The following is a 26644-nucleotide window of genomic DNA, read 5'->3' as shown; positions in this document are numbered from 1 at the left end:
AGTTTTAAATTATTTGGCAAAATAATGGCAAAACAATGCAATACCAGTTACAAGGACATTGTTTTTACTGTCATTAGCTTTGATGAAACATCAATACTGCTCTTTACATTATATTCATTACTTTTCTGGCTAGACCCATCTCAATGCTGTGCATGTTTGTGTTTTGGTACCTAACAAACACTGCTGCATAGGTAAAATAAATAAATAAAAACAGCATCTGAAAAGTTCTGACAATACTATCAGATAAGCCTTAATTATGTCTGTAAAGATTTTCCAATTTGGGCCTCTTCTTGAAAATAAATTGCAGCGAGCTTCCATCTTCCCATTAGCTAGCAATCCTGAAATCTCATCTACAACATTAAAAACATTTTGCTTCCAATCAATAAGGTGCTATTCACATTCCCACAAAAGCCAAGACAACAATTGACGATTAAGTGCTTTTCAGTGAGCAGAAACTTACTGATGCAAAAACAGGTCAGGCTGCATGCCCTTGATGTGATTATCTTTAAGCCACCAGCACGCCCCCGGTCAAAGTTAATTTCAAAAGTTGGAATAGCTTTGTCAGAATATTCAAACTTTGTTAAGAGATAGATGCACACGGACAATAGGTGATCCCTAGAGGGGGAATGGGGGAAGATAGTCATTGCAAATTACCTTATTGTGAGGGAAAACAAATAGAGCATTAACTGATTAGTCATTACACATTTTATATAATGTATATAATGGATTAATAACGGCTTACATCAAAACAATATAATTGCATTAACTCAAAGATAGGGCTAGATATCACATTCAAACCCTGTCTGAACTCTGATGTGCTTCATTTATATAGTTTTTTTCTGTATGCATCTCCACTCTGCCATTTTTCTCTAGGTAAAAGTCTCAGTGTGATTAAAGAAAATGTTTGTTTTTTTTCCCTGAATGACCTGGCCAAGAGGGCAACAGACATCACAACAATTATTAAAAGTCGCAGTCTACAAGAGTTAACACAATATGCAGATTGCATAAAATAAATATCAAGGTCAAAACAGGTTCAGTGAAACTTGAAGAGCAACTACAAGAATCCAGTCTTTTATAACTGACTTATTATTTTGTAAAGTGGGGCAGCATAACAAAGCAAATATTGTTGTTTTGTTGTTTATTCTATACATAAAAAATTGTAAAATATTATGAGAGAAAGTGACTTTGGTTTTTACATATTTTATATTTTCACAGATAGTAAGGAACCAGATTTATATATGACTAAGTGGGTATTGGGATGGCCACCTAGCTAGCTTAGCTGTTAACATTACTAATCATGCAATGGTAATTAGTATCCAATTTCTTTAGGTGCTGGTCAGGCACATTCATAAAGAGGCAATCACCCTGCTGTAAAAAGAAACAAAGCAAGTGAGAGCTACAGCATAGGCTGCAAGTGAGAATGGGACTGTAGACTTCTGTAGAAACAGAAAGTGGTTAGTTTGGACTCCCCATCTGAAGACAACCACTGATTAAAACTGGAGCTGCTGAGGATGTCGCTGACTGTGAGGCTCGTTCTAAAAACACCATGCAGTGTGGAAGAGGTGAGCAGTCAGAGAGCAGGCCATAGGGGTCAACTGAGTAAGAAACAACAATGTGTGATTACTATGGCTTCTACATAGTGGGCATGGAGTCCTGGGAAATAATGATACCAGAGAAAGAGTTTTTCAAAAACTGGAAAACTAGAGACAAACTTGGAGTTAAAACCTTTAAGACTTTGGGTGAAAATTTAGGTTGACTGACCTAAATGGACTAAACTCTTTTTGCAATAGCCAAGTACTGATAGGACATAGGTCTCAAGGTAAGGCCGAATTCAGACTGCTTACATGAAACACAAATGTTTCACATTGGGTTTTTTTACCGTAAAACAGCAGAATGAAAGACATAAAATGCAATGTATACATTCAGAAAATAGGTTGCCTGTTGTCTTTTCTGTGTGAAAATATCCATGTAGCCACATAAATGGCTCGCAAGCCCTGTGATCAATACATTTCTATTAAAGCACTTAGGACTACCATCGGTTTAAATCAGCAGGCACAAACATTAGCAGCAGGGAAAACTGAGAGACAAACCGAGGTGAAAGGACAGAGACCGCTAATGAGAGCTGGCACAAGGTCCAACCCTTCAGCCAGTCAATACCACTCTAATCTCCTCTGCAATGATATTCATCGAAACTTGATTGATTAATGCCAAAATTCAACCAGAACCTGCACAAAAGTATGGAGGAAACAATCTACTGCAATTGCTGAACAACTACATATGACATTTAAATAATTGTGAATTATTAGTACAACAAATATAAAGCTTTTCTAGCTTGCTAGGTTGTGTTCCAGCAACATCATTAGGATTAGCAATGGGTCATAAAACATGAAACTTAAACCAATGTATAGTCACTCTTGAGATAATGATGATTATTTGGTTATTTGTCAGCTGAATTTGTTTATTTTTATGAACAAATTGTATAGTCTGATGACTAAAATCCCTTATGTCAGTGCGAGTTAGCATCAGCTACGCTATATTGTATTGGTAAATATGGTGGCAAGGACAAAACCTAGCTCTGTGGCCTCATTTAGAGGGTAAAGCTCATTCAGTGTTTTAAGTGATGTTTATTTCAGATGAATGCCAGGTGACTGAATGTATCTCATCAGTTAATGGTATTAAGCTGATATAGCCTTTACTTTAATAATGTCATCTTACAAAAGTATTATTTGGACTGTAAGTAACACAATTGACAAACTCAGTCGGAATGAACATTTCCTTTAGTGTCTTCCTTGTAATCCCAAATTGTGGATAGTTTAGATACTGATGATAATTTAAATAATTTTCATATTAATAATAGAGTCACAAAAAAGATTTATTTAAAGGTTGAAAAACTCAAACTGACCTACTGTACACTTATTGTAATATGAAGCTCATAGTACTCTTCATGAGTAAACTCGTCATTTTTTATGAGCCCATTAAAGTTTACAATAAGAGACTTTGCAAAGTGTGAATCCCCTGATGCAAAAAGGAAAGAGATGACAGATGCACTCTTCTTTTAATTTTCTTATTTTTCCCGTCACGTTGCCCACTAGCTCTGACTTATTTTTATTCATTTATTTAGTGCTAACACAATGACAAAAGGCAGGCAGGAAAAAGAGAACCACAGCCGCTGTTTTTATTTATAAAATGTCCTCATGAGTCATGCTTCATTCTCACATTTTCTTTTTACAAGCAAGTTTTTTGTGTTCTGAAACAGCTAAATAGAACATAAGAACATTATCTGTTTAATTCAAGAACTCAGTCACACTCACCTAAAGTCAGTGAAGAATAAGGAGACGTGAATGAATAAAATGGAAAAACTGATCATACATGATGATATGCACACATTTGAGGTAATAATAATTCTTTAAAAAAGCCCACTGACTAGTCCTAAGGTCAATCTGACATTAAAGTTATATTTGGAGCGTTGCTGATTTCTGCAAAAATACACTTTTTAGGCCACATATATACATTAAAAGCAGACTGCAATTTGTCCTGCAACTCAAAATAAATCAGGTCATAACTTAGAAAGCCCTTGAGAAACGCTGCTGCAAACTGAACCTTATGGAACAGAGCTGTACATTCATTTCTCTACTAAAAAAAACTTGTTGGCAATCACTAGGTAAGTGCTCTCCTGTTGTTCTTACCAAAGAACTGATCGCAAGGGTTAGGAGAAAGCAACAGGTTGCTTTCAGCTTCTACAGCAATCAAACAATTGATCTAACATGCAGGTGGGGAGGCGTCCAGGACAACACGCTGTTCCTGCTGTCAGCTGCATGACTTGCTATATCAGGATCACCTGGTCAGTCAAGCACAACATACAGTAATAGAAGCACGACAGAGAATACATGAAAAAGAGGAACGTGGTAATGGTGTCTGGAAGACCTCACAGACTGCAAAAAGGAGAAATACTTCTTGAAGAGGCAAAACTGAGGCACATAATGCATCGAATCATCTCTTACAAGTTCAAAAACTTAAACTGAGGTAATACTATGAATGACATCCTGGAATAGGGTGTTTCTATTTGTTGTAGAATTTTTGTAAGCATATTTCCAAAAGTGCTGTGAAAAGCTCTAAAAGCACCTTGAATAACTTTCAGCTGATCCAGAATGCTACAGCGACAGCACTAACTGGGACAAGAAAGAGACACCATATTTCTCCCTGTTAAATTCAGAATTAAATGTAAAATTGTTCTGTTCGCACATAGTCTTGAAGAATCACCCCAATATATCTCAAAGACCTCCACTGTACCTTATTATCCTAACCGAGTACTTCGTGTCAGACTGCAGGCTTACTTGTGAGCTTTCAAAAGCAGAATAGGTGGACATGCCTTCAGCTATCAGGCCCCTCCACTATGGAACCAGCTCCCAGTTTGGATACAGGAGACAGACACTCTATTTTACAGATTCGGTTTAAAATCTTCCTTTGTGAAAAAACTTATAGTTAGGGACGGATCAAGTGATGCTGAACCATCCCTTAGTCATGCTGCAATGGGTTTCCTCCCGACTGTTTCCGAGTGATTGTTGGTGTTTCTTTTCTAATTAAAGATCATAAGATTTGAAACTTAAACTGTCATGGTCCTGGGGCTTTGACCCAGGTTTTTTGAGTTTGTTGTTCATTTGTGCAAAATACTGAAATTCTGATCTTCACTTTAAGGGAGCCTCTTTTTTTTGTTATTTAAGTTCTTAGTTCTTGTTTAATTTAGTTCCCTTTCATGTCCAGTTTCCCAGTCTTTTCTCTGTATGTCCTCATCAGCATCCCCCTCAGCAGCCCTGTTCTAGTTTGGCTATTGCTTGCTTTTATGTCTGTCCCCCTTTTTATGTCAGTCCATCATGTGTTTCTATATCTGTTATCCCCTGTCCTAGTGTCAAGCTCACGTGTCTTTGCCTGAGTCTCAGTGTGCTTGTCACTTTGTTTCCTTTTGACAGTCCCTCGTTTCATGTGCGTTACATTTAGTTTTGCTTCCCTTGTTTCATTGGCCAGATTTTGTCCAGCTGTGTTTTCCACCCATTGCTCAGACTCTTGATATCCTGTGTATTTAGCTCCTTAGTTTTCCTCTGTTCCTTGTCACGTCGTTGTCATCTTCTCATGTTGTGTGTATGTGTGTGTGCGTCTCAGGGTTTGTGGTTTCAGTTAGTTTACTCCAGTTTAGCTCTGTTTGTTACAGTATATTGTTCAATCAGCCAGTTGCCAGCAAATAAAGCTCTGTCTTAAGTTAAGCCTGTTTGCCAAGTCCTGCATTTTGGGTCCTCTCTCTGCCTGCCACACAACCAGCTCATGACACTTACAATATAACACACCTTGAGCCAGTAACAAATTTCTATTTTGATACCAGCTTAGGCTTTTATTTCCTGTCACACTCCTTCTCTCTACTTTCAATAACAAATAAAAATACATATAAAACATAACTCTCATGAAACTGACAAATGTCATGTAACAACTCTGTATCCTGTATTATTAGGTATGAGACAAATATAAACAAAAATAGAAGGAACATATTTCAAGCATTTGAAAAATATCTTATGATAGTTAACATTTAAAAAAAATATATTGTTTCTTTTGTAGTCACCATTACTGAGGGTTTTTGAGCTGAACCCCCAGAATCTCTTTGCATACAGCTCCTGTAATGTAAAAAATTTAAATGCATAAACATAAAATGCATCAACACGCAGTCAAAGAAACAGTGAAGGTCATGTGATATCTAGTATTGTTTACAAAATGAAATCTACTGAGTGTTCCTCAAGGTGCTTGAGGTCAGTTCATCAAAGAACTGACAAACAAGAAATGCCACAGAGTCTTGAATATCAATGGCATCACCTTTGGCATATTCCAAACGGGTTATTTCATCGTTAGCTGCACTGCATTCATGCTCATTTAGCGACATCAAAGGAACAACACTGATATATATAGATATATATATATATATATATATATATAGCACAAAATTAGATATTTATTAATGACCCATCAAATCAAATTAGTTATGTAGTTAAAGGAGCTTATATAATTTAGAAGAAAATACATAATTAATAAATAATTTTAGCTTTAATATAACAATTATACATCTAGAGTGAGTAAGAACCTGCTTATCTAAACTCCAAGTGTAGAGTTCAAACAAGTGCACTTGACAGACCCTAGTATTGTTAAGTTGAATTAACATCAAATCAAATGTTGCTTCACGATCATCTTGTTGACGTGAAAAGATCCACACCTGACAAGAAATAATCTCTGTTATTCAATAAGGTATGAAGCACATTAAGCTTTAGTGGGCTTACACCACAGAAGGACAGGGAACAAAAAAATCCAGTGTGTATTTTCTGTTTCAATCTTACCTCATGCAGTGTGCAGCTAGTCAGCCTTTTTCAGTTGGCAAACGTAGAGGCAGATCAAAACACTGAAAACAGAGTAAGGTTCTGGCCAGAGGGCCCAACCGCAGAAACAGCAGCAGCCATAAAAAAAAACTGAGGTTGTGGGGCATACAATAGAGACACCATATGAATTAATAATGATTCAAATCATACTGTTTGCTCCAAAGGCCGGTAACCCATTTTTGCCAACTCAAAAGCCTCTACATGCTGAACACAACTAACTGCAGCATATTTTCCAGGTATAACAGAGGCTGCAAATGACAACAGCTACCAGCTTCCCACAGCCAAAACACTCATTAAAAGGAGATGTGAGTGGGCATTAAAAATAGATCCTGGTAAAACAATTGAAATAGCCACATTAAAAAAAATCTGTCATTGTGGCATCAAAAACACCAGAGACATACTGAAGTATTGACTTATGAAACATTCATTCCTATTGCCTGGTGAGAAATACAAAGTGATCTCTCACAAGACCAGTGTTTAATTGGATTACCATATCAGAAAAGACTGACTCATTTCTGCCATGCTGTAAACCTGCTGAGCTGACAATCAGGCCCAGCACGATGCAGAGACACACTTACCTCTGAGAGAGAGGGAGAATCAGTTTAATTTAACTGGAAATTCTACTTTTTATCAGTGTGGATGCTATTCTCGTATTTTTGGGACAAACATTGGTCAAGATGACATTTAACACCAAAGTCTCCGCTGCTAAGTATTGTTTTATCTTGTGTTTTTGATGGGGAACACTATGTTCTTGTGTTGGTTCATTTTCATCGCCCTCATCAGCATCATTTCCCTCATTTGTTTTTTGAGGAGGTGAAGAGCCCTCTTGTCAGTTCGTATCATATAATTCACATAATTTTCATACTCATAAAATCATTCAGTGACCCCCTCATGCAATATTGATGGGGGAATTGTCATCCTGAAAGAGCCCACTCCAATTAGAAGAGAAATGTTTCATTATACATTGTACTGCAGTGACCCTTCCTTCTCCAAGGACAAGTGAACCCAAAAGATGTTCCCATAAGAGTCGCCACTGTAGTGATCATGCATTAATTTGCAACACGTCTGTCTGTAGTAGAATGAGATATTTCCCAACTGGGAGAGACAAAAACAAAGCTAAAAACAGGGTAAATTACAGGGTCTTTATTTTGAGTGTGGCTAACTTTCAACTACTACCCACTAGACAAGTGTTAATTAAAAAAATTATAAAAGAACAACAGAGAGAGGCAGAGACGTACAATATGTGATAATGAATGTTAGTCTTTGTTATATAGCTGTATTAAGAAGCTACAGTTTGCTAACATGTTCACCACACAAAGATGCGATATTTTGGTCTTTGCCACTGTTTTTTTTTTTGCAGTTTTCTGTACTGAGAAAAATCATTACTGCAGGTTTAAAATGAACAGCACTAGAGAAGCAAACTCCACAGCATAGCAGATCCAGCAAGGTCCAATGTGAGCTGATATTACAAACTAAAGAAGCTATAATAACAGTCACATGGATTTTTAGAGTAAGAGATGACTGCAATGATTTTAATTTTTTTGTTTTTGTTGTTCAGATAGACGTCTGGACAATTTCTATTAGTCTTTTATTAAAAGAACACAATGAGGAACCAAATGTTTTGACAACATAAAAAGAAATATGAAAACAACATCAAAAAAGATCACTTTCTTAAGGAAAACACTTGCAGTTTGATATTCAGCATTTGTGAGAGTAACCAAACCAAAAACCAAGCTAATCATAATCATCTGCAACATGGTGCTTTTGAGATTAGATGACAAGGGAGAAACACGGAGACTATAGTCACTAAAAAAAAGCTAGTATTGCTTGTTCATCTGTCTTTATTCTCCAAGCACAGTTTTGTTGTAAAAAAAAAAAAAAAAAAAGCTGAATTTTCCTTTATATTTAATCTTCTACTCACTGAGGACAATCGTTAGAGAGAAAGAATATAGAAACAGATGAGTGGGCTCTCACATTCCCAGAGTGTATGCTTTAGTGGTTTAGATGAAGTCGATGTCAGTACCATTCATCTAGCTGCCACAGTGTAAGAGCCCACCACTGACTGATCAATTGAAGTCCCTCAAGGAATCATACAGCCTTATAAGTGAAAGGCTACTGAAGTTATTAAATCCAGGGACAGCAGTGGCAGCAGCAGTGAGACAGAAACAGACTTATACACGGCGTCAAAGCCTTCTGCAAAGAAAGTGTTGTCTTTACACCATAACTTATCCTCTGTATAGCTACTGCAAATGTAATAAGGGATATTCAGACACACCACCAGAGACCCATTAAATTCTTCTTCTTACTTTCATGATTTTCTGGCACATTTAAAATATAATGCTACATGTATGTTCCTTTTTTAATCTTAAGAGTTCATGATCGAATACAAAGCTTTTTTTGTCTTGTGTGACCTACTGCAGGTACTTCAATCAAAGCAGTCTGGCATTGGATAACACCACTGTGCGTCACTCTGATTATTTTATTGCACATTCAGATCTAGAAACCTATAAAATAAAGTTAAATTATGTGCATTCTGGTCAGCTCTATTTGCTTCCATAACACTTAGTTAGGACTTTTGGTTTTATTTCCTAAGAAAATATTTTAACATGCACAATTTTAAATTCACGTGTTTTAGGATTTGGCATTTTGTTATAGCTCTGACTGCAAAATGTAGGTTTAATTACCATAAAAGCTTTTTTGCTTTCATGCTCTTTGCTTTGTAGTGACTGACAGAGATTTGTAATATGACTAATAGATTTGTAATGACTAATAAATTGTTCGAGGTTTAGGAAAGATTTGCACATGTCTGGTCTAATGAGCAGAAACAGCTAAATGTCTTTATGCTGTCTTGGTCTTTGAAAAGGGAAAAAAATCTTTCAAAATAACCTGATGTCACAATTATGATTCAACTTTTAAACAAAAGACTTTTTGTGTTCTCATTCAGGTCGAGGCTACCTACTGAATTGTTTTGTGTGCTACTAAGAATAAACTGAAACCAGAGATATCACAACACAGAAATAAAATTCTATGAGGTTTTTCTTGCAAGATGAGTGACTTTATATGCGTGGTATAATATTTTTATTTTTAAATCTACACACTGAATTTGCAAATATATGTAGTGCTTAGCAAATAAAGAACTGAACAGTCAAAAGGTGTACAAAGCATAGGGCACATCCAAAAGAGTGTGCAGCTTTTGTTCTTACTTAGTGAGTAAGATGCCTGTGCATCTCTGTGTGGCAATGCTTTGATGAGTGTGTCTCCTTTTAGTTTTTATCTTTTTTCTATTGCTTGGCATGCACACATAGATGTTCAAAAGCATCAGAGCAAAGCCAAACACATTTTCGGCTAATGTTTAGTTTACTTTGTGCATAAACGCATACAATCAGGGAAAGATTGGGTGGTTTATTAAATATTGAAGAAATACATTGCTTCCACCTCATTCTTCATTCTTCTTATCATTATTCTTATGCTTCAAAATTGATCTAAAATCAAATCTTTACTTGAACTTGACTGAGTGTCACAGGGCAGCGGCCCACAACCCCCGGGCCATGCACCGGTACCGGTCCATGAGTCGTTTGGTACCGGGCTGCAAGAGTTGAGGCTCAGGTCTGAAATTTATGGTTTTTATGGTTTTTATTGGCTTTTATCTGGGTTTTTTAGCGTTTTTATCATTAACTCTGTTTTCCTGGGTCTTTTCTCGTGTGTTATGAATAAATCTTCTTTTTTTGTTACCGGTACTGGTTTTATGTTGTTGTATTTATCAGCGACACCTTAAAGGCCGGTCCATGAAAATATTGTCGGACATAAAAGGCACAAAAAAGGTTGGGGACTGCTGTTATAGGGAACACTTTCCAGATGCTTTCCTCATCCCACTACTATAAATGAAGTGGGGCCTCTGTGATTACTCCTGTCTAATACTTAAATACTTTCATTTTTAAAATTAAAACTCCATTTCACTTCATACTTTTGAATCTTCTATTTTAAAGTCTGGATATTTTTCTGAAAGCACAAACTGCAGTCACTTGGAACATCATTTTCTACCAAAGGAGATATCCATGAAGTTTAGATCACTTTGAAGCTGTGAAGCCAAAAGGAAGAGATAAGTGTACTTGTGAAAACCTGATCTTCTTGGCAGAATTTAATTTCTTACATCAAAATAAATCCATAGAAAATGTTGTATTTTATGTCTTCATCTGAGCTGCCACACTCAAAGAAGAACAAAACTCTTGGATGTATCTGAATGGAGAATGTTTATATCCCCGATCTCAAAACCTAACTCATGCCTATAAAGCAATGATGTTTAACATTACAATAATTACATTATAAATATTCCTGGATTTTTCTAGAAGCATTATTACTGGCTGTCCATGAAAAACATCTCTTGGACTCCACAGAGGCAGACGAGAGAGAAGCCAGGGATCCTTTACTCCTATCTGTGGTCTCTCATCTGACATGCACACATGGTGGTTATCTGTCAAGTGGATGTCATGTCTGCTCTAAATGGCTGCCATCTCTGCTTTCCAACTGGATTCCCATGTTTTTCATGTTGAGCAGATTCCACTGATGCCTTTCAGAGCTGAGTGACAGGTGCAGCATCATGAAACAGTGGATTGGTTCAGGGGGAAAAAAAGGAGATGAGTAACCTCAGGTAAATTGTACATTTCTATAACAATGGCTGAACCACAATCATTTCTACTGCAGAAAGATCCATCTTCATTAGACATAGGAGCCTGTGGTAAAAGTGGAGCAACAAGCTCAGTCTGAAAATAAGACTAATGGTTTGTTTCCAGTTATTCATAGCTGAGGATCAGAGATTATTCTGCTCTAAATCAAACTGTCATGTAATTACATTAACAATGCTGCTAACTGAGAGGTATATTTAACCAGTTGCTCTAAATCAAACCTTGTCCTAGAAAACAATATTATCTCGTTAGTGGTGAGGCAGCCACCGGCACTGATCCCCTGTTGAATTGCGGGCCGCCTGAGGACACTATTAAAGGAGCATCTGACCCGTCCACCCACTGACAGCTCAATATAAATGTTCCTTTTTTTAATAGACCATCTTGCTGAAAAATATGTCGACAAACCTTTTAAAAAAGCCATTTCAGAAGAACTCCAATGGTCCCACCCATTACTTTTTATGCTCCAGTCCATTCACATAAACTTGATGCTCAGCCTCGGTTGCTGTTTTTATGGTCCGATGTGGACACTCAGCACTGCACTTCATTCCTGAGGAAATGTGAGCCAGAAGGCGAAAAGTCATGGAGCGCAGCCGGAAGATGGAGGCAAGCAATTGATAGACTACATTTCAGAAGCTTATATTTCACTTTATTCAGTCAGTATCCAGCCTCTAGTGAATAACCACCAGACCTAGCATAGCACTGCTTTAAAAGAAAAGAGGAAACTACCCCAAGCCGAATGGATGATGAGTTTCATAAAGTGTTTGTTAGGATTTATATTATCAAACTGCTTGGAAAAGAGGTTTCTTGGGACTGTTTTTAAGGGAAATGTGTTAAATTTATGACTGGGAGCTGAAAATCTGTAACATTAAATAAAAGGAATTAGCTCTTAGAAAGGATAATAAACTTTCCCGACATCTTGTCAGACATCTTCAAATAATACCACATGCCAATTTAGAAAGAGACATGACTCATATTTTGAAACAGGTTGCAGCAAAGGGGCGCTGATTGCTACTTCTGACTGTTGCTCTTTAATATTATTGACCTGACTTGACTACAGGCAATTTGTCTTAAACTTATATGAATTCTGGTGTTCACACCTAGAGCTTTCTAAGGAGAGATTCTTAATTAATCAACCAATATTTCTCTTTATATAACCTCTAACTAGAACCATACCAAAAAGATTTATGTATTTTTTGTTTTGCAGACTTTCATTTATGATTCTTTGGCTTGAGTTCACTACAGACTCGATAGTGGGACATTTTCTTTGAAGTCTGTAATCATAGCACACGAAAGAAACGGTGCAGTTGTAAATATCAAACGTGTTTGATAAGATAGATAGATGTGGTTAAAACTGAATTTGCAAAACCCCTCAAACTACTAGGCAATCTGCTCAGACTACAGAAATGTTATATGTGTTAGCTTTTGATACACAGCTTTAAGATGCACTCTCATAGTAGATAGAAAAGGTGTGCACGTCATACCGCTCTATGCAAGTACATCATTTGAATTTAAAAACCTTCTCTCAAAATGTCAACAAACGGAAAGTCTGTACTGTGTTTTTCAGTTTCCTTTCTCTCCTGCCTCTGTCTGATTGGTTCTGCACTAACACATCTCAGCCTGCTTTCAGTACGGCTGCACCTGTCTGCTTCAGTTTCCTTCATGACGAGGCTTTCCTGTCTGCTCCTCTGAAACTATTAAACTACTATGATACACTCTACAGAATGAGCCACATAACTCAGAGTAAGTATTAATATGTTATAATCTCATAGCCTAGAGTTGCTCCTTTAAAATACTCATACTAATGCTGGTCAGAATTGCATTTATCCTGCTTTTCATGTCTAGCATTTTGACCCGAGATACAGATCCGTCTTATTACTGTCGATTTTGGATTGGATCATCGGGTTTATAAGGATGCTGTCCCTGAACATAGTGACCTGTTCTGTACCAGAAGCTGCTGAACCTGGTTTGCAACGGATTATATGTGGCTGATTGGTGTATATGAGCCGTCATCTCATATAACTGGTTTTTCAATTTCCTTTGAAAACACATATCAGAGAAACTAGTGAATAATCTGCGATTTACTCTGGTATACGTGCTGCTATGACTTCACTGACAAAAACTGGGAGGATGAAGAGATTTTTTTTTTCCACAAGTGGAAAAAACATAACTGCCTGAACATCACAAAGAATTCATGATGCAGCGGGGTGAAGTCTGACCTCTGCACCAAATTATTATGTAACCTTTACCCTGATATTTCACAGGTTTACCTCCAGAACACCCTGTGAACTCATTAATTCCCATGTCCTATACGTGTGGTATGTTGTACTAATTATGCCAGTTTTTACAATGTATAAAAACTGAAGGATTCAATATGGGCTAAAACATTAAGCTGCATAATTGCAAATAAAAAAACCCATCAGAGTTATGAGCATGGTGCTTCCCTTTCCTTCATTTAATTTTAGCAACACTACCCACACATTAACTACAATATGTTAAAAGCTTAACAATGGGACTATTCTTCTTTATGAAATATAAACTGTAAGTAACTAATTTCAGAGTTAATGTTATGTAGCAGTATGCATCAAACCTCTCATAAAACACAGTCTGTGGAGCAAGGAATCACCATCACAAACAAATTAATCACTTCAAAAATTCTTTGACGCATTAAGATTTCAACACGGCACAGAAACCTTGTGATAAGGACCTGCGCTGTTGCCAATATGAAAGGGGTCTGTGCCTCCTAACGCTAAGCTTTAGCCAAGCATAGGCCATTAACAGCAATACAATTGACTAACTTTAAAGGGGGTTGCTTTAATTGCTGGGTAAGGGCAGGCTTTTAGTTTGTAAGACCCAATTACTACCATGCTGTTAGCACTTCTTCACTAATTGCATTCATCAGCTCAAATCGTTATCACCAGGCTCTCCTTCGATTTCTATCAAAATCCAAAAATCCTCATTTCTTTGAGTTTCAGAATAGCTAGAGGTAACTCATAATGTGGCGAGGGATAATGGGTTTACATTTGAGCTGTAATTAGAGAGGGAATGGAGATGGAAGACTTCTGGCGGATCTGATTTTGGCACAGTATGTGTCCTTTCTGCTGCAATAAAACACTGGGACAAATTTTACTCTAAGCTATTATGCCAGTCAGTGTTGTCTTGAGAACACACTGTTTTCTAGAAACTATTGACTAGATGTGGATTGACCCTAATGCAGTAAAAGTATAGACAATAATTATGATTCTGTGTTAGTATAGCTTATTCATTTTTGTAGCTTTGGACAATTTTTTTGTTGTTTTGTTGCATTGTTGTGTTTTATATTTGTTTCGTTTTGGCTCTCCGTCAAGTTAATTGTTGGGACCATGGAATGTTGTAACAGTTCAGTGAGACAATTACAGAGGTTATGAACAAGCCAACAGTTTATCCACATTTCCCCAGGCATTACTGACAAATAATGCCATACCAAGCATTTGTCTGCTGAATTAACAGACAAACAAGATTACAAATTAGTGTAATAATCTGCATACACACTGTCACAATACTCTGTAATATCATTGATAGTACCTACCAGAAAGTGTTAAAAGTTATTGGTAAACTGTTAAATTGTCAGGATGCCAAACCTAAATACATTTCTAGCATTGCCACGTCTTTCCCACATTTATATGGGCAGCCACAGAACCACCACAGCTATTGTGTTTTCTCTGCAGAGACAATCTTTCCCCCATGGAGTCATACTCATGAACCCATCTAACTGGTCTGTGGAGACTGCAAACAAATAAGGGAGGGAACCAAAACAAACCTGTGTTGAGGTAAAAAAATAGGGGTGAGTGCATATCTATCTATCTATCTATCTATCTATCTATCTATCTATCTATCTATCTATCTATCTATCTATCTATCTATCTATCTATCTATCTATCTATCTATCTACCTATAATGACTTTAAAAATCAAGAACTGGGTGAACAAGTTTGAATTTCCCTATGTTCTTTAGCAAGTTGCACCTTGAACTATCAACAAGCTTCTGACATAATTCTGGCTGGATATTTGACCATCTTGGGTTCATTTTAACATTAGAACCCCCAAGGGGATCATTTATACCCCTACTGGTGGTTCTAGTGTTAAACTGGTTATGGGTTAAATATAGGTTGAATAGGTTGAATTACGGGAGGTCATTGTCATGTTGAATGTCCATGTGGACTTTAAGTTGAGCTTAAAGGTGTCGATTTTGGAGCAGGGGCTTCTTTCTTTGTCAGTACCGTCTCTGTCTATGACAATAAAAAAAATTTGCTTTATTGTCAACAGTGACGTTGGTGTTCCAGCAGTTTCCAGTTCATAGTTCCTTGGACTTTCCCACTGTTCTGAGTATTGGTCAATCTAATCAATGCTGTAAAACACAACCATTTTATGCTAGCGAAGATCTTATCAAGTTAAATGACAATGTACAATTTTTAAGTATTTGTATTCATTTCACCCTCTTGACCTTGCGGATTAGAGAAAATCTGAAATAAATTTTTGTTTTTTAAAGTCAATAAAGATGTATGCTATACAATTATCCCAACTTGGAAAGACAGTTCAAAGAAATCATTAAAAGTCCATAATTACACTCTTAATGGGTTATCGTGGGTAAGTAAACTTCTGACCATAACTGTATTTTTAAATACGCTCACAATTATGTAACGTATTATAAAATAGATATTTAGACATCTAACACATCTGGTGCTCTTTTCACATTGTAGGTTATCTAAATTTGCAGGCCTTTTCACGCATAGAATTGATGCTTACAGTCTAGACAGTTATTTTGGCATCCATCTGAGAGAGCACTAAACAAATTTACTTTACACAGACCCTTGGATGTGAGCAATATGTAGATTCAGAGTATAGTTTGAGTGGTTTTATGGTAGGTCAGACCCTGATGGTAAATTGTGATGAATGTAACAGAATTTGGGGGAAAATGTTTTATTTTATAGTATAGCAGTCATTTATATTTTTAGAACAGACAATAAGGATAATCACATAAGCAAAAACAAAAATTGTCCTTTAACACTATGTCCTGTACTACTGTAACAATGCTACAATTCCCAACTATCATGCTTGAACTTTGATTCCTCTGTGTATGTGAATAAAACTATTGATATTCTCTCAGCACATACAGTGTCCCCTTGTTCCCCTCTGTCAGCTACACAACCACACACACAGAGGATAGAACCAAGGCCACACACAGCCACTCACGGCTCATCTATAGCTGCCATTCAGATGTGTATAGCAGAGGACGTTTGATGGTTTTCTAATCTCAGGACCTGCCACTGGGAGATGGGGCAAGCTGACCCCCGTCATCCCCACAGTGCATCTCAAACAGCCCCACATCTCCATCTCAATCTCCCTCTGCTTACTACCTCCCCACCATTGTGTTGTCCACCTGCTCTCCAAATGTCAGGACAAATGCTCCACTGCCGCATCCCCGCACATCCCCAGGGTGGGGATGACCTGTTCCTCAGCCGCTTCGTATAATGTCATGCTATCTCTGGGCAAGGGTTCCACACTGACCTGCTATGTGGACTGTGCAGAAGGCTAATGAATACTACCACACACCAACAGAGACCCAGATACAGTAAATTTACTGCATTACAGGTCTTTATACAAGTCAGGAAATTGAAATAGATACATATGATGAAGTCTCAAAAAAAATATGACACAGAAAAATCCACTTGATCCTTTTGGTGGACTCAAATCAATCCCAAGGAGACCTCTATTTAAAATCCATTGATATTATGACAAGATATAGCAGTCTCTGGATTAAACAGCAATTAGTCCAATGCATTCTGCAGCACTAAAGATTAGCCAACTGGCAAAAGGGCAGGACTAATGCTGGCGTCAAGCAGTGCTGCTGTATAATATTTTAACTTGCCAGTGCTAGTTAACACTGGCACAGGTTTAACAATTTTTGCTTTGTGTGGCCCATTCTGGAAATCTCCAAGAAAACCCGCACTTTGGTGTGCCTATTCATCAGTCTTAGCTAAAAATTCTGTTTAAGTCAACCTGATATTTGTCTTTCGTTTTAAGTGGGAGAATCAAATCCCCTCTCTGGGATTGGGGAGCTCAAAAACGAAACAACAAAAACCCAAAAAACTTAACTACATTAGCAGCAATTTGTTAATTTAATAAACTATTTTTTTCCCAAAATCATAAATATTTCTCTCGCACCTTGATCACTGGTTCTAATCACATTTAATAGACCACTTTTATGGGTTTTTTAAAATATATTTTTTATGTTTTATTTCATTATTTATCTATTCTTTCTTAAGTTTTAAAAGGGTTTTCCCTCACTGTCAGTTTACAATCATTAAAAAAAAACCTTTAAGCCAAAAGGGGAAAAATAAATGTTACCAAATGTTTCAGTTTTAAAATTTACGACCACTGTAAAACTAAATATAGCTATTCTTATTTGTACTCATTTGTATCTTTAATCCATGGGTGTTTGACATTTTTAGAACGTCTCCTGGGACTTAAAATGCAATTACAATTTTTTGCACTATGTCATCAAAATTTAAAGTATGCTAGCTGAACAGAAACACGTTTATACATGCGGCAGGCCACACAGGCAATGAAAACTTGCATTCAGTGAGCATTTTTCATTCGAGCGGCTGGGTGCATCTTTGAGTATGGTTTTCACTTCTTATTATAAAGTGTGTGTGTGTGTGTGTGTGTGCGCGTGTGTGTGCGTGTGTGTGTGTGTGTGTGTGTGTGTGTGTAAGACACAGAGAGAGTGTGTGTGTCTATGGAGGATACTGTTTATTTATGGCTTTTTTATATATTTTTATAAATCTATAGCATCAACACATTGTTAGGGCTGAAGATATTGAACAATAATAGAATTTAGACCAGCAAAACTAACATTATGCTGCTCTAAAGTTAGCTAAATGAAGTTACTTGGAAGGTCTTGTCAAAAATGTATTTATATCAAAGGGAGCAAGTTTAATAATAAACATGAATATTACCATTTTGAGGTATTTTAACAGTTAAGAAGACTAATCCTCATCTCATCAAGAATATTTGAATACGAATATCTTTACAATACTGTATTCACTTTTTCATGCAGTCTTCATTAGTAGCCACAGTGGAAGATAACTTTATATTTATTTTCACTTTCAGTGGTTTTTGCTTATTTGATGATCTGTGGAAATAGGAATACAGAGAGAAGCATAAATGAGTTAAGTATAAACCAAAGAGACATGCACAGGATAAAAAAAACTTTTTCAATAATCAAGCAATTTCATTTTAATATTTCTTCCACCCTGAAGAAAGTAAAAATCACTGTTCAAAACACAATGACTAAATCTACCCCAAGGCTATTCGAAGTTGGATAGTAACAATTTATATTATTTTGAGTTTCTAAAATGATCTAAGCCTTTAAACACTAAGAAAAAGCGCTCTGCTGCCGCCTGATTCTCATCAAGATCCATCAAGCATGAAAAGCTCTTTTTCATAGTCTTCCTTCCCTCCAGGCTGGCACAGGAAAACAAGTCTAATTTATCTAGTAAGCATATTTTAATTCGTAATTTGTATTAATGTGACACATCCTAATATATCTTTTTTCCAGAAATTATTCTGATGGGGACAGTGTGGGGAACAAAAACTTTTTTGTTGGATTCTGCCATTAATTTGGGAAAGAGTGAAAAAAGTTGAAACCAATTTGCATAGAATACAAAAAAAATCCCCCAAAGCATAAAAATCAGCTCGAGAACGAACCATTAGAGTGCATCACGCAGTTTTTAGAAAGTCTCCACCATAAGCAAATATGGAAATATTCTACTCTATTCAAATGAGAGCCAGTGCAGTTTCATCTTATTAATAAGGCGGCATGGCCCCTTGTGTGCATGTGAATATAGAACCGGAGTGTAAAGCTGATCCCCGAAGTCATTTTGCAATTTGTGTAGTTATCCATGAGCCATGTGGCTTAATGCTTGATATTTTAAAATCTAACAAAGTTTACGACCTGTAAACAGCACTGCTTAGAGCGTTTTCGTTTCTCTCTCTCGACGAGTGGAAGCTGCTGCCATGTTGCATCGCACAGCCTCAGTGGGAAATGTGTTTTTCACGCCTGTTTTCCTCTCTACTACATTTCCCCTCACAGACACTGACCAACAATCCACAAAGAGCTTCATTCCTGCTTTTTAAATGAGACAGAGTGAGTTGCTGTTAAAAAAAAAGTGTCCAAGCATCTAAATAGCTGAGTAATGAGGCTCCCACTTGACCAGGCCACAACATCAGTCTAAATCCTATCGATGGGACCAAAACAAATTGTAAAGCCAAAAGGTAGTTGTTATCACGCTGGTTCTCTCTCTCTCTCTCCCTGGACCACTCTTCTTCTTCTTGCGCCCTCTCTCGCCCTTCATCTCCCTCTCCACTCTTTCATGACCAGCTAATGAATGTAGATAGTGCTTTGGGGGATGCAGTGGTCTTATTACAGGGGTTATGTGTGCACGCTGTAAGCTCAGCATGCTCCAGTCAGGCAATGGTGAAAGGTTCAATTGCTTTGGCAAAGCCCCCACCTCAGTAAACAGAAGGGCTAAAGAGGTTTGTTTATTGGGCGCACCTTGGCTTGACCTCTGTAGCTCAGGGACAGGCTACGTGATTACAGAAGTGTCAGCGCAGCCCGGGCAGAACAGGGCCAGACTACTTTCGTTGGCCCTCTCTCTCTCTCCTAATAAATCACAGGAATAAGCACACAAACCACATGAGTGGGACAAATGCAAAAACAATGAGAGTTCAATGTAAGCCTGATGATTTAATGGTTTATCCAGAATGTTTGCGCTCAAACTAGTCGGATTTGGTGTTCTACTGTCAGTCTACAGAGATATATACAGAACATATTGATTGGAATGATTAGTTTATTACACGAGTAGGCGAAAAGGCAAGCTGTCCTGATGCTCACTCCAAAACAGAAACAATATGAAACATGGCCAAAGTATGTGGACATTTTGACCCCAGCAAAGGCAAAGAAGTAATTTCCTGAAGGAATTAAGTTGTTAAGTGTCACCTAGTTTTTCTAATTATAATAAATATTTGACAAAGTCAGCTGTTAGGATTCAGTTATAGGGTTGAAATGATTTAGATAATTATTATCATTACAGATAACCTAAAACACATCCAATTCTGCAGCTGTGCTCCAGCTTTCACCCTTTGCTTGTTCGGGTAAGTTCTCCACACTCTGGACTCTCTGTTCAGTTCATCTATGGTTCCCCCAACTGCTCTGCACAGCCAGAGCAGTGAAAATAATAATTTGTTATTTTATCTCACTATACCTTCCTACATATTTAATCCATCAGTCACATTAGCTCTGACTCATATTATAGCAGCCTTCACATCAAAACGTGTGTAAACAGGTCTGCTGAGTGCAACATTTTACATTGATTCTATTGGGGTGAAAATGACTGTCTGTAGTTTCCCCATACACCTCAAAATTAACTACATGGCAAATAAATCCATTTTAGGAAAAATCATGAAATGAGAGGTGATCGGGTTATATACACTATGTAATTATGTTATTATGCGTGGCTTGTGGTTTCAGTTTATCTGAAAGATGTTGGGTGAGGTAAGCTCAGCCTGTGCAGACCAGTCAAAGTCAGAGCACCTTTCCTTTATGGGCCTTTGTGCATGGTCATGATTAACCACGAAAAGCCCTGTCCCACACTGCTGTCACAGAGTTAAAAGCACATTATCGTACATCACAATGTGTAAATAATTCTTTATGGGTCTTTGTTCAAACAATGAAAAATGTCAAACGCCAAAGCACACAGGAGAGTATGGAAAGGTGACTCATCTAGCGTTTGTCCATATATTGTATTTTATCTTTTTTTTGACTTTGCTATTGCTAGATTAATAATTTGATTTATAATTTGAATGATAAATCAAATTATTAATCTAGCAATAGCAAAGTCAAAAAACAGGTTGACATACAGTTATATTTGCTGTCGAACCTTTTTCAGCCTCTGTTTTTGATTTGATTTGAACATACACAGACAAGGTATGTAGTGCAATCCATTTGTGACATATAATATGTACAGTCTCCTTGTGTAGTCTATCCTGTTTTAGCTCTATTAAAGTCTTTTGCTGGTTATATGTTTTCAGCTAACATGGAGCTGTTTCCCTCTAGCCACTGTGTGCTGTTTGTCCTCCAGTGGAATAAGGCTCATTATCTCAATGTGTAGTCACAGTTTCTACCGTTACGCCCAGGGATCAGGCCATCTCTCCATTAAGGAAAATCGCTTTGAAAGGTCTTGTCCTCTGCTTCAAACACACACACACACACACACACACACACACACACACACACACACACCGAGACGCATGCATGCACTTAGTGTACTGGTATTACTTTTTTCCATTTGATGCTTGACTTACAAGACTGCTAAACTGTTGAATTTTAATGTGCACAAAACACAACCTTAAAGAACATCTTTGCCTTGCTGTTTAGAAGCCAAGAAAGTTGAACAAATCATATCAATTTCTTTTTAAAAAGTCATTGAGGTGAAATGTGACCACAACATGTGGCTGAGCTATAAGGAATTGGGTCTGACATGCTGTGACTGTTGTACCAATTTGGTCAGAATGGATCCAGTGAAAGCACTCAACTGTAATCCTTCCACATCACCCAACACATCAGGTGTTACATTTTTTGGGGGGAAATGTTAGCGCATCATAGCAAGTAAAATAATAACTTAAAGTGATGATTTACAGCTCAGAATAAAAATGTAATCACACAATATGCATGCATAATTCCTAACAGGTACTGGTATAAATCCCTGGGAAGTAAATTACAAAGAAGAGTATGCAGGGAAATTTATTGGCTTCTCTCAATAATCATTACAATCTACTTAACTAGACATTTCAAGGACAATGTGAGCACAGTGATAGCACGTGTTTGTTTTTGTTCTAACTGAGCATGAATTGCCTTTAAATATGTATTCTGCTGGTGTGTTTGCCACAGTCTGCTGCTCCTGGTTTTTGCTTTTCTGCCCATCTGGAAGTCAAACAAGCTCATTATTTTCAAAAAAAAATCATTTCACAAGATTTTGCTGGCTTTTAATGGGATAATACAGTGACTATATGCTTTCCTGAGTTTCTTCACTACAGAGGTTGATCAGACATAGTAACAGACTTTATTTGTTCTGGGCATCCTGCCCAGAACATCCTGCTGTGTGTGTGTTTCTGTGTTTCTGTATAGTATGAATGGAAAATGATTTATGAAAGATAGCACTATGTTCAGCCACTGGTCAATGGGAAACTAATGAATGGAAGGACATGCAGTGTACCTATGTGGCTTCTATGTGATGATGCACTGGTCAGCTGTCCCCAGAGAGACACCATAAAGACGGTCAGCAGCAGCGCCCTTCCGTACATGCTCTGTAGGTCCCTCTCCTGCATTCTGGAAAAACAGGACAACAAAATCAGGAGTTAGCCATATTTGCATAATATGAACACCCAGATATACAGTCTGGCGCATTTCAGTTCAAGGACACAAATTCCCATAGCTATGACTTGGCAGTCACAGGTGGAATCTACTGAGTTTTAACTGGATTAACTCAAACTAAACCAACCCACACAAACAAAATCAATCTACCAGTATCTATTCATGTGTTTGAAAATGCAGAAAATTCAAAATTAAATTATTTCTCTTGAATGGAGTTGTGTTGATGAGCACTGGATCAGTTGGAAATATACACACCTAGTCAAAATTCAGTTATTTGTAAATGCATGCTGTTTTCCCATTGGTTCCATGTAGTGAAACACAACAAGCACAACTGCTTTGTATTTATTTATTATTAAATAAATTCACACAGTCACATGAAAACAGGAAGACTGTTTTCACAGGACTGATTAATTAATATCATATCTATAAAAACAGAGGTTTTGGCAGTTTGCTGGTGTGGTGTTAACACAATTGTACAATATTGTGCAGACGTCCCAGCAAATTTATCCAAAGGTCAAATGGTGCAATGCTCAGAGAAACTGAGAAAAACCCAACAGCTCCAAAAAGTTCATGACAGTACAATGTGAAACCGATCAAACAAGTATATCTTGTTTTGAAGGGCTGCCAAGAGAAAGACCTCTAGAAGGAGATAGCACAGTTTAGGTTTACAAAGTTGCACATGAACAAACCACAAGACTTCTAGATCAATGTTCTTTGGACTGATGAGATCTAAGTGGCGATGTCTGACATCGTGGCATGTTTGGTGAAAACCAAACACAGCGTATCAGCACAAACACCAAATACCAGCTGTCAAACACAGTGGTGGAGGGGTTTGGGTTTGCTTTGCAGCCACAGAACCCGGACACCTTACAGTTACTGAGTAAACTGTGAACTCCTCCGTACTCCGTATTCTAGTCAAATGGGAGGTCATCTGTAAAACAGCTAAAGCCTAGCTGAAACTTGGTCATGCAACAGGACAATTACCATCAACAAAAAAGCAAATCCACAACAAAATGGATAAAAAAAGAATCAATGGTCCAATCAAAATCCAGATCTCACTCAAATGAATTCCTGTGCCTCTTGAGAGATCTATGCAAATTAATGCCCACAAATCTCATTGACATAAAGCAGTTCTATAAAGAAGAGTAAAATGTCCTCCATAGTGCAGTGAGAGACTGATCATTATAAAGAAAACGATTACTTAAATCTACTTCTACTTGGCTCTTAAATCATGGGGTTTATTTAATTTTTCACAGGACTGCAAAGAGTCCTGGACAAATAAATTCACTGGTGCTGAGGTTTCCTCTCTGTAGTAGTCAGACAAGTAGTTTTTATTTTTGCTTGTAGTTTGGTTTGGTTTAGACAACAAAACTGCTTAGTCAGGTAAAGGAAAATAATTTGGACACAATCAGGTGAATAGCTGTAAAATCTACAACATTTCCACAAAGCTTGTGCTGTCATCACCACCACATTTCAACTTATTACATTACACTTGCATTGACATTTGAATGTGTGAAACCAGGATGATAGTATCAGTAACTGTATCAGCTAACTGCCAAACCACCGATTTGTGCACAATAACCTTAAAGCAGGCATCTCAAAGTCATCAGTGCTCATGCTACACTGCATGAAAACATGAAAAATGAAAACTACACTTTTCCCTTTATTGTATAGAAATTCTGAAAAAATGTTCATATTCAATGAAGAATCTATTTACATTTACAGTCCAATGGGCTTCCTGAGATGTTTTCAGAAGAGCAAGTGCAATGTTAAAAATATGTCTCATAACATCCACATCCCAGGAAATTAAAACCTAAACAAGAAGTAGCATTTAACCTCTTTATCATTCATTGAACTACTTTCCATACACTTCAGTATGTTAATACTGACATCAACATGCAATATGTTTGATACCCCTCCCTTAAAGCTAATGAATAAGCTGAGCAAGTGATAAAGGGAAAGAAAGAAACAAACAAACTTAAGAATCTTTTTGTCCTTTTTGTGCATTAGCCATTAGCTTTAAAACTGCAGTAGCTTATAAAATATCTCTGAAAATAGTCATTTTGTAAGAACATAAAAAATTCTGTAAGCCTCTGCACACAAAGCCCAGATCAGTTTGCTGTGTCACTACCTGGTATGACTGAGCCTATAATTTTAAAGTCATATTCACTTGTGAATACCCCTGTTTGTTTGTTTTTTAAGTATTAAATTATTGTGTTTTATTTCACCAAAAGCTCAAGTGATATGCAGTCCAATGATATGGAGCTGCAGATGTAGAATTTGGATGAAATTGCAACAGATGGATTCAGTAATAATTTCACAAAATTCATAACACCAGTTCTGGAGCGACAAATGAAGTATTTTTTTCTCTCTTCTCTCCCTACTTCCTATCTGTGAGTGTTGCTATTTGTGTGGTCTGTCTTACAATGCTCGGCTCAGTAAAATTTGTGTACTTTCAGATGATTGTTGTCCTGCAATACTCTCCATCTTCGTCTGAGAGGCCCATGGAGAGTGGAACAATCAGCGGCTCGTCTTACTGCCAACAGAGCTGGCCTCCTCTCTCATGAGGAAGCAGCCGCAAATCGCAGCTCTGCTTTGAACTCTGTTCCAGTGCAGCAACTCAAATTAGTAAAATGCTTGGTTTCATGCAAAAAGATCAACCCTTGCTTATCTGGCAGAGGCTCACATACGAGGGAGATGTTTTACTGTGACTGCCTTTGTACTGCCAGCCAGAGCTGGTGAGATCTTAACACGGCACTCTAATTCTGTACAGGCTCAGACAGCTGATGCAATCAGGATGTTATAAGCACGTACAGACTGTAGAAAAACATAGACACAGTGTCTGTAATATCACCCATAAATTCATCAAGGGACTATTTGAAGTCTGGGGTTTAGGTTTATGTTGCTGCTGTCTGGTGTTATTGGGATTATGTGAAACCAAAAAACAAGAAGCCTGCATGGATCTCAAGTGAGGCAAACAAGTGACATCGGGAACTAACTGTTTGGTGGGCTGAAGTACCTGTCAGTGCCTTTAAATACTATATATTATGTACCAAGTGTACACAAAATCCATTATGAAAGTTTTTTTTTTAAAGTATAAAAAAACTGTAGCATTCCCCTAACTTTTAATGAGTTGCTAAATGCATTTAAATCAGCTTTCCACAGGCTTCCACACTCAAATCAAATCAAATCACTTTTATTGTCACATCACATGTGCAGGTACACTGGTACAGTACATGAGAGTGAAATTCTTGTGTGCAAGCTTCACAAGCAACAGAGTTGTGCAAAAATACAATAACGTAAAACAAGCAAAATATAAGAATGGCTAAATCTGAAAGTAATAAATATATGTACAATATGTAAGAGTATATGCATTACTGGATGTGTATACTAAATATGTTTTTCTCTACGTGTGTGTGTGTGTGTGTGTGTGTGTGTGTGTGTGTGTGTGTGTGTGTGTGTGTGTGTATATATATACATATTTTACAAATGAAATAGAGTAAACAATAAAATAAGATATATAAAATATACAGAGGTTGGTAGTTGACATGTGCAAAACAGTGGCATTAATGTACAGTATGGAGTGCATGATGTTGAAGTTCCAGTAGTGAAGGTGAGGTGTCTATGAAGTGTTCAGCAGTCTGATGGCCTGATGGAAAAAGCTGTCTCTCAGTCTGCTGGTACGGGACCGGATGCTGCAGAACCTCCTTCCTGATGGAAGCAGCCTGAACAGTTTATGGCTGGGGTGACTGGAGTCCTTGATGATCCTCCCCGCTTTCCTCAGGCACCGCTTCCTGTAGATGTCTTGGAGGGAGGGAAGCTCACCTCCAATTATCCGTTCAGCACACCGCACTACTCTCTGGAGAGCTTTGCGGTTGTGAGCGGTGCTGTTGCCATACCAGGTGGTAATGCATCCAGTGAGGATGCTCTCAATGGCACAGCGATAGAAGGTCCTGAGGATGTGGGGGCTCATGCCGAATCTTTTCAGTCTCCTGAGAAAGAAGAGGCGCTGCTGCGCCTTCTTCACTGTTTTGTTTATGTGTACTGACCACGTAAGATCCTCAGCCAGATGTACACCAAGGA

General features: G+C 37.5%; 1 protein-coding gene across 1 annotated transcript in view; it reads right to left on the bottom strand.

Annotated features, from left to right (window-relative positions):
• tafa3a (TAFA chemokine like family member 3a) overlaps positions 1 to 26644 on the bottom strand; it is a 105532-nt gene that overhangs the window by 14275 nt on the left and 64613 nt on the right. The window contains exon 2 of the mRNA XM_063472840.1: positions 22404 to 22516. Coding sequence (XP_063328910.1) covers positions 22404 to 22515 — 112 coding nt within the window. The 5' untranslated portion in view covers position 22516. The remainder of the gene's footprint in view (positions 1 to 22403; positions 22517 to 26644) is intronic.

Source organism: Pelmatolapia mariae, linkage group LG5 (genome assembly GCF_036321145.2).
Source record: "Pelmatolapia mariae isolate MD_Pm_ZW linkage group LG5, Pm_UMD_F_2, whole genome shotgun sequence".
NCBI lineage: Eukaryota > Metazoa > Chordata > Actinopteri > Cichliformes > Cichlidae > Pelmatolapia > Pelmatolapia mariae.
Note: the sequence above shows the minus strand (reverse complement) of the source record. Positions and strands in the feature narration are given on the sequence as shown.